Source organism: Poromitra crassiceps (genome assembly GCF_964638095.1).
Source record: "Poromitra crassiceps genome assembly, chromosome: 4".
Classification (NCBI taxonomy): Eukaryota; Metazoa; Chordata; class Actinopteri; order Beryciformes; family Melamphaidae; genus Poromitra; species Poromitra crassiceps.
Genome location: NC_139626.1, coordinates 64551475 through 64561474, shown reverse-complemented (window position 1 = coordinate 64561474; position 10000 = coordinate 64551475). Strand labels below are relative to the sequence as shown.

At 45.1% G+C, this 10000-nt stretch overlaps 1 protein-coding gene across 1 annotated transcript in view; it reads right to left on the bottom strand.

The window, feature by feature from the left end:
- The window catches only part of LOC310775906 (nidogen-1-like), a gene marked incomplete at both ends in the record, with an annotated part of 144759 nt that overhangs the window by 45649 nt on the left and 89110 nt on the right, over positions 1-10000 (bottom strand). Inside the window, 1 exon segment of the mRNA XM_083636030.1 lies at positions 7191-7319. Within this exon segment, the coding sequence (XP_083492156.1) occupies positions 7191-7319 (129 nt within the window).

Genomic DNA, 10000 nt, shown 5'->3' with positions numbered 1-10000 from the left:
AGCTCAATTTATTAGTAATGCCTGGGAAAGAAGAAAAAATATGCTGTTTGTATAGGTTTGTAACGAATATGCTCTATTTTTCTATATGTTCTATATATTTCCTATATTCTTGCATTCTGAAATATGGAAGCTGAAGTTCTGTAAACCACAGTTTTGTATCTGTTTTTGTCGTGTCTCATAAGCCCATACCATTGGTGCGTGACACGTAAATAAAGAAATCATCATTCCAAGATCAAAACCATTCTACACAAGTCTAATGCACACAGAAGCCATTAACAAAGTTTTATTTTGAAATCTGATATTGGACCGGAGCTATCTAGTGTATTAACTATCTTTGCGTCACTTAATTTTGACGCATCGATGCACGTTTCTGCAAATCACCACAATTACGTAGTCGATGGCGTCGACTACGTCGACGCGTCTGCCCTAATTTGTAACCATCAGTCATTTTAACCACCTTGAAAATCGACCAATGTTGTTGTTTTCCTTGTGAGGACGTGCTGGGCTATTGCATGTGGCAGCTCTCCATAAACAACATATCTATACTGCATGACGGGCAGCTCTTCTTCTCTGCAGTTCAACCTGTTCCACTGAAGACTCCTCTCCTCCTCCAGGCTCTGTGAGGCACAGACCACTGACCACACTGAAGACTCCTCTCCTCCAGGCTCTGTGAGCCACAGACCACTGACCACACTGAAGACTCCTCTCCTCCAGGCTCTGTGAGCTACAGACAACTGACCACACTGAAGACTCCTCTCCTCCAGACTCTGTGAGCTACAGACCACTGACCACACTGAAGACTCCTCTCCTCCAGGCTCTGTGAGCCACAGACCAGTGACCACAATGAAGACTCCTCTCCTCCAGACTCTGTGAGCTACAGACCACTGACCACACTGAAGACTCCTCTCCTCCAGACTCTGTGAGCTACACACCACTGACCACACTGAAGACTCCTCTCCTCCAGACTCTGTGAGCTACAGACCACTGACCACACTGAAGACTCCTCTCCTCCAGACTCTGTGAGCTACAGACCACTGACCACACTGAAGACTCCTCTCCTCCAGACTCTGTGAGCTACAGACCACTGACCACACTGAAGACTCCTCTCCTCCAGACTATGTGAGCTACACACCACTGACCACACTGAAGACTCCTCTCCTCCAGGCTCTGTGAGCTACAGACTACTAACCACACTGAACACGCCAGACAGCAGCACCTCACAGCCACGTCTGCTCTCAACTAAGCAACAAAGACGTCCAGAAAAAAAGCACAAAAAGTAAGACCCTCCACTCCCAGATGCTTGGATCAAAGCGAGACAAGCATAAAACAGGGAGTTGCGCAGCAGAGACGCTGTGACAAGTTTTGACACGGCGACAGCAAAATTCTGCCTTTTTGAGGTCGTAAAAAAGGATGGAAATATGAGAAGAGTGCCGGGTGGAGGAGAGGGCTGTCATTAGCTCAGACTCGCAGCTCCTCACACCTGGAAGAGGAGCAGAGACAGAGACACAAACACCAGCCTGATGATCTGTGTCTGTCTGCAGGAAAAACAACACGCACAGAGGAAGCCAGGAGATGAGACGCTCTGTGTGGTGGTGCAGGGGGGGTCTGGTCATTTAAAACACATGTCCTGCATTTCTACACCACCTGACCTCTTGGATTAAGTCAAGAAACCTGAACGGAAATGAGCGTCCAGCTGTGTTGTTGGTAGGTGACGTCAGCTCTGGCTCACGGGTTCACGGCCAAACCCAAAGCTCCTCCTACAGAGCTCAGCAGTGACCGCCCACTTTTGAACGGCTCTGGTTCCAGGAGGTGACTTCCTCATTCATTCATTTCTGTGTTTCTTCTTCTTCTTGGGACACGTTTCAAAAGCAAAAGCAGTGACGAGTGACGCACGTCAGACAGGCTCGTCTGAGCATGCTCACCTCTGCCTGTGGGCTGGGTTGGGTTGCCAGGTACCATGAGACATATCCCCCACATAAACAACTGAGAAACAGCCATTTGATTTGTATCACTGTGAAATCGGGTGATTAACGGGAGACATTAACAATCGGCAATCGGGAGCACAGCGGGAGGAAGGGTTAAAAATACTCCTGTGAAAACAGAGACAGACTGGGGCGCCCAGGTACTCCTGTGAAAACAGAGACAGACTGGGGCGCCCAGGTACTCCTGTGAAAACAGAGACAGACTGGGGCGCCCGGGTACTCCTGTGAAAACAGAGACAGACTGAGGCGCCCGGGTAGTCCTGTGAAAACAGAGACAGACTGGGGCGCCCGGGTAGTCCTGTGACAACTGAGACAGACTGAGGCGCCCGGGTACTCCTGTGAAAACAGAGACAGACTGAGGCGCCCGGGTAGTCCTGTGAAAACAGAGACAGACTGGGGCGCCCGGGTAGTCCTGTGAAAACAGACAGACTGGGGCGCCCGGGTAGTCCTGTGAAAACAGAGACAGACTGGGGCGCCCGGGAAGTGCAGCGGTAGATGCCTGCCCTACAACACGAGGGTTTGAGCCCCTGTGTTACCTATAGCTTGGTCGGGCGTCCATACGGGCACAATTGGCTGTGTCTGCGGGTGGGAAGCTGGATTAAGGGTATGAGTCCTGGTCGCTGTTCAGGGGGGGAGAAGGGGGGGAACTGGGGGGAATAACCTGATGATCCTCCCACGTACAGTACTACTGTATGTCCTGCCGGTGAAACTCCTTGCTGTCGATGGAAAGGAGCGGCTGGCGACTGACTGCACATGGATCGGAGGAAGCGCGTGCAAGTCTACAACCCTCTCCAGATCAGCAGAGCAACGACCCGGACACCAGGAAGAAATGACAAAGTACTATTACAATTAGGGGCACTTTACATGAGGACGGTTTCCTATGGTGACGGGGAATTATTGTATCGTTAGTGCCTCCCTTTTAGACGGCGACGCGAATTTGGGCTTAGGAAACGACACATTTTGAAACCACCCTCCAGAGTGAAATTCTTGGTGACGCTTCCTGCTGAGCGCTCAATGTAATCGCTTGAGACGGCTCATTTCATAGCCATAGCCGTGCGCGAGTTGGCAACCATTTTCAAAATAAAACGTCAGTATGAATGAAGTTTGGCGACATTCAGAATTAAGCTACACTGCGGCCAACTTCACTTACATGTTCATAACGTTACTGCTGCGAGGAGCCGATGGCTGTACCAGGTCGGCATTTAACGTTAGTTACAAAAGCACGTCGACAGTGTTTTCTCACTGACAGTAGCCTACAGTGGGGTTTGACAGATAGCTAGTCCGACCGGTGTCAGCACAGTCAGCGCTGCCGGTCCTCGCTGCTCGTTAAAGATTTCCAATAGGCGTTATTCTGATAAACTGGTCACATACAATGTTACGTTCTCACCCAACATTTAAAACTTTAAAACAGTTAGGTTTTGTTTTTTTTGCTTGAAAACAGCTTTTTGGCAAGTCAAATGACTGCGGTAGGCGTACTCTACTTCCGTGTTTAAAACCGGAAAGACGATTACAAAATGACGTCATGCAGAAGCGTCCTTGTATGGGCAAAGAATAAGGTGATCACACTGCCACCTAGCGACCTGGCATGTACATTACGGCGTTTTAAAAATTTAACAGCGCTCATGTAAACAGGGAGAAGGTGTGAAGGAAAAGGTGTGAAGGAAACGCTATTGTGTCGTTTCTTCCAGAAACTGTCCTCGTGTAAAGGGCCCCTTAGATCGAGATAAAGATTCATCCAAAAACAGCAGCATGTGAGCAGAGCCTCTCTGCTGTTTGTTGAGTCTGGAGAGACGTCTGTTCCCACATAGTTTACACTTGTGATCTCTCAGCAGCGTCCTTCACCCAGCGCTCTGTTCACTCATCTGACTGACTTCACATGGCACATGGCACACAGAGAGATGTTTAGAGCAGACAGGACGTACTGTGTGCAACTGTAATGTGTCTCAATGAAACAGAACGTTCAGTCCACTCTGCCTCCCACTCCACTTCCTGAAAGCTAAAGCATGTGCAGACCTCTGGGGAGCTGCTGCTACAGCTGCATGTATATCAACAGATGGGAAACAACCTTTCAATGACTTTTACAGCAAAGGAACAGAGGCTGTTTTCAACATACAAGTGCAACTTTTCCACAAACCTGCAGCTAAAGTCACGCCCACTCTTTCCGTGTTAGGCATACGCACCAAGAGATTTCATCCGCAATTTATTTTCCTAAGGACATTTCATAAAATGCTTTAAAAAAATCATTTTTTTTTTTTTTGTCTGAGTGAAATGTTCTATGGTCTCTCCTGATTCTAAATATATTTGATTTGACCAAGTAAAACTATTTTTTATAGGCATTTTACTAAATGTCTATGGGAAAATAAATGGCGCATGCTGAAGCAGGAAGTGACGTTGACTTTGGCTCTCTGTCTATAGCCCTACTGCCATGAGTTCACCGGAACAAAACAAACCTGCAAGTTGGCTGGAATTAAATTGGTCGACACCTTCTTTCCTTTATTGCCAGAGTTTTGCTGCTTATTCAGCACAATACTGTCAGACTGATGAAGCGTCTGTTTTAAAGTCACACTGAAATTAAAAATTACTTTTTTTTGTTTTTAGCTAATTTCAATGATGTCATGTAAAGTATGTAGAGTCTACCTATCTCATAATTGATGCCACAAAAAAGATTTGCAGTCCCCCCCATGTATTTTATTTCAAAATCGAATTACTTGTACATCCTGGAAGAGAACAGAAAATCTTAAGTGGTGACATCATCGTGTACCAAACAGGAGATGACATAAAAGTAGCAACCAATAAAAAAACATCGCAGATTTTTGAAGCTAGTCTCACCTAGGGTTGTTTAAAAAATGGTGATACCAGTACCGATACCAGTACCAATACCAGTACCCGATACAGAGTACTTCATTCAATACAGAGTACTTAATTCAATACCTTTTTTTCCCCCAGACGCCACAGTTTAGCGAAACGCTTTGGTGGCATCTCGGCATGCTGACCTGCCAACTCCGTCACACACAGTACACCGCGATTGACCTCACCACCACAGACTGTATGGGTTGTAGTTGCTGCGGTAGTGGGCCACGTCGAACGTCGCATTAAATCGAAGAACGCTTGCGGTGATTGGCTGTGATCAAAACCATTTTTTTTTCTAGATCTGTGAACAAAAATAGCGGAATGTAATACAGGTTGGACTGGAGAAGTTTACTTGGTACTGGGTTATTTCGGTCGATAGCTTAAAGGAACACTCCGCCCATTTTCAACCAGCTTTGTATCATTAGAACATCAGTAGTATATCAGAAAACTGTAAACGGTTTTAAAGTCTGTCATTTAATTTGACAGTTATTGAGTGGTAAAGTGTGGACCAGTGACATCACTGGTCCACACTAACTCAAAATAATAACTCATTAACTCAAATCAACTCTCAATAAGTGTCAAACTATTCATCATTCATCTAGTTTGACAGTTATTGAGAGTTGATTTGAGTTAATGAGTTATTCATTTGAGTTAACACTCAATAACTGTCAAATTAAATGACAGACTTCAAAACAGTTTACAGTTTTCTGATATACTACTGATGTTCTAATGATACAAAGCTGGTTGAAAATGGGCAGAGTGTTCCTTTAAAGTGGTGCAGGTAAAACAAAAAACAAAAACAACTTTTTTTATTCCTACGAAAATAATCCAGTCCGGTCAGAAAAGCCCGACCAAAGCGCTCTGAGCTCCCCCCTCCCTCTCTGCCCACTTCCATCCCCGTCTGTATCCATATGCTCCTCAAACAAATCTCATGGCAGTTTAAATACAGCAAGCATGTAAATACGCTACAGTATTAGCAAGAGCAAAGTGAGAATAATGTTCGAAACACATCGGCTAGAAAAATATAGCCTATCCCTGGATGTCATGATGAGATTAGATTGGTGAAAGTTTGGGCAGAATGATATCGTTTTCTCTCCCTGCCTTTTCTTCTCCCCCACTGCACAGGTAGGATGATGCAACAGCCTCTGAATGACAGGGGCTCAAAACTATTTTTCATCGGTCATTGTGCCTGCCTAGTGCCTATATAAATGAGTGGCCTTTCCCCTAAAATAGTGATGGTTCTGTCATTCTGTGGTGTAGCCTACATTTCAGATCAGATGCTTGCAGTGCGCTATAGGGGCAGAAATTGATGCGCGAGAGAGAGAGAGAGAGAGAGAGAGAGAGAGAGAGAGAGAGAGAGAGAGAGAGAGAGAGAGAGAGAGAGAGAGAGAGAGAGAGAGGGGGGAAAGAGAGTGAGAGAGAGAGGGGGGAAAGAGAGTGAGATGGCGGCAGAGAGAGTGATTGAATAACACCGTGGGTGCCTCCCCGGGGCCCGCGCACTGAATCTGCATCTCTCCTGCATCACAGCTGCGTAAGTACGCACGCAGTAGCCCCGCATTTCCCACCAATTTAGTCCGTCATTTTCCCCTTGGCGCACATAAAGACACATGCTTCCGTTATTGTCTAGTTGATGGCGAGGGGACTTGAACTGTAGGCTACTCGTGACAAAACCAGACATAGAATTTTCAACAGTTGACTTTTGCAGTAGGCCTAGGTTACTGGCTATATCCCCGGAGCACTGAATAAGGCCTGGTTTTGAAAAGCGTTAAAATAACGCAAAATTAACGCCCTTTGGGAAGATCGCTTTAGGCTGTTATTTAAGGCCGAAATGCCCATTCTGGCCTATTCTGGCACTGCGATATAAAGCGCATTCCGGAGCGTAAAAACATGACGCTATCTCCCGAGTCACGGGTAGGCAGGCGCAAAGTGTTTTTTTTTTGCATTTAACGCCAGTTTAGCGCCTAAGGCCAGGGGGAGAATAGAGCCCGATATCTCTTATAAGCACATAAGCACCTTATGCGGCTGATAGCACTATGTTGTATTGTTGTATGTCAATGATGTATGTATGTTTTTTTCCCTTTCTTTTCCTGTGTCTGAGCCTGTTTGTCTTGTTTGTATATTGTTCTATAAAAAAGTGAAAAAAGAAAAAAAAAACTTGTCTGTAAAAAAAATAAATGCAATGCTCTGGTGGACCACCAGGCGGACCACAGTTTGGGAACCAATGGCTTAGAGAGGTATCGAACTGATACCCAGCCCTAGTCCCGCCCCTCGGATACAACAAATTGCCTTTCCCAAATTGCCATTGGTTGACACTTTTGATGCCCCCACAATGTTGCCTTCTCTGAGCAGGTTTCCTACCTGAGCTCGTAGGGCTGCACTGGATGCCGTCGCCGTGGAAACCGGGCCGACACAGACAGGTGAAGGAGCCCTGGGTGTTGGAGCAGACGGCGTCACGGTGACATCGCTGCTGCTGGCACTCGTCCACATCTGAACACACACACACACACACACACACACACACACACACACACACGCACACACACACACACACACACACACACACACACACACACACACACACACACACACACACAAAGCTAAACATATACAGTTCCTCAGGAAAATTAAGTTTCCAATATTACTCTTAACACATTCACTGCCAACAACGTATGAACACGTTTTCAGAATCCAGCTGTTCCCTGCCAACAACGTGTTTACACGTTTTTGGCATCGATTTTTTTTTTTTGACGGTGGGTTGTGCATCTAAGCCTTTTACATCTCTTATATAATTATTGGAGCCACCGAACGTTTACAACCCATTCCACCGACCCACTAAGTGGCAACAGTGCTCTCCTGGCTAGAGAAAGGAAAGCATTTTTTTAACTTGTCAAGCCATTCTCAGCCCAGCCATTCTCCTTTTCGCGCTGATTGCTGGCGATGCGGGATTGCAAATTTACATAATAGATTCAGCCGATCTACTATGATCGGGTGATAGATTACAGGTGGAGGAACACACTTTGAAACACGCAGCATAAATATGACCAGAATCGCAAAAGCTTCTCTCAACCAAAACTCCAAACGAGCGAGTCCATCCCGACTTCCTCAAACAGCGGCCCAGACATGCAGGCACAGGAGAGCAGCAAAGCACTGACTGGTGACAAGCTTGTCCGCCCACGGAGGGCGGAGTTGAAGCAACTCGAGAGGGAGGGAGAGAGAGAGAGAGAGAGAGAGAGAGAGAGAGAGAGGGAGGGAGAGCGAGAGGGAGGGAGAGAGAGAGAGAGAGCGAGAGGGGGAGGGAGAGAGAGAGAGAGAGAGAGCCAAAAATGAATGGTTAAAGTGACCGTTCCATCCAATTTCACAAAAAGCCGTTTATCTCTGAATATTCTTTTTCACGCTAAAACCATGCTGTATTCAACTGCTAATGCTTACATAACTACTAACTCTACAAACTAACTCTTTTAGACAGAGAAAGTACACATTCTATTAGTACTTTTGAGATATTGTATGTTCACAAACTCCAAGCTGAAACGAATCCTCGGCTCTTATAAAATGAGCCATAATCCTCAAAAAACGGCTTGGCAGAAGCTACCTACAGCAAAAAAAAAACGTCTGGCAGTCAATGTGTTAATTTATTCAGATAGCAAAAAAAAAAAAAAAAAATCTGGATAAAGTATCCCCCCTCCACCCCCCTCATTTTCTCCCCAATGTACTTGGTCAATTCCCAGTTAGGGTGTCCCTGATGACATCATCAGTGGGACAAAAATTGAAACAGAGAACAGAGATTGCCCACGGCGGTTCCAGAGTCAGTGTGAGGGACAGAATGTAAGGAAACAGTGGATGGATAAATCCAGAAGGAGGCGGTAATGCAACATAAAGAACTGCCATAAAACATCACAGAAGAAGAAGAAGAATTTGCCCACATTGCCCCTTTTATATATAGATAGAAGGGGGGGGAAATGCATGTAAACATACTCAGTGAGAGACATAATGTTTACAGGCAGAAGATATGGATATGGAAATATGGATTAGAGTCTAATCCACCCAGCCGGTGTGGACATTCCTGGACTGGGAGGCTGGCCAGCAGGCCAGATGTATGGATGAATGGATGTATGGATGTATATGTGGAGTGAGCGATGAGCCGCACAGCTGTGAGGCCACGCTCTGTGTTTCCTGTCCAGCTGGGAGCGCTTCCTGTCCCAAGCCACAGAAGAACAGGAACGTTCTTATTCTCTTGTCTCTGTGACAGCGAGCGGACAGGGAGAACCTCTCTTTGATCATGAATATCTGCAATTTGGGCATTGATCAAAAATCCACACTGTTACTGATTCATGTCACTGTTCATTTTACTGACCGACCTAATAATGCACCTTACTCTATTATTATTACTATCACTCACACTGCTGTATATGAGGAAATATTATGCACCTGTTTATAAGGAAACATTACGGACCGCACATATCTCACTTTCTGCTAAATGGTACGTAAAAAGGACTGTAGAAAAAGGCACATAAATTGTGACACTTTACTGTAGCTAAGTAACTGCTATTTTATTGTTTTATGGTATATTATATGCCTCTTATAATGTTTCAATGTCTATATTTTTCCCACGAGTGTAAGCAACCGCAGCATGACTAAATTTCCCCTCCGGGATCAAGAAAGTTATTTTGATTCTCATTCTTCTGGTGTCATGATCATGAATACAAAATACCAACTTGTTTTTTTTACATTTACACAAACAAACAAAACAACAACAACAAGGCACTGTCTTTAAACGCATCATGTCCACTTGAGTGGACGGACATTAAAAAAAAAAATTTTATCATAATAAAAAAATGTTTTGTCAAAGTTGCACATAGGCCAATAAAGTGGACGTTAGAGCATCACCCTATACACTGCCACCCAGCCATTAGAACTGCACCTAAATTTACCAACACCCAAGATGGCTGTCCGAAATAAAAACATGCCAAGCTGCTCAGGTATATCCAGCCAATCCTTCTATGGAAGCAGACACTTGCAGGTAAAAACATTTTTATACATCAAGTAACATCTAAAAAGCAATATAGTTGTGCAAATTTCCAGGTATTGATTTTATTTAGTGAGGAAATTGCGATTGATTGTCTGTCCAATACATTGGACCTTGTGCATCACTGGCTCTATTTCAACTACAA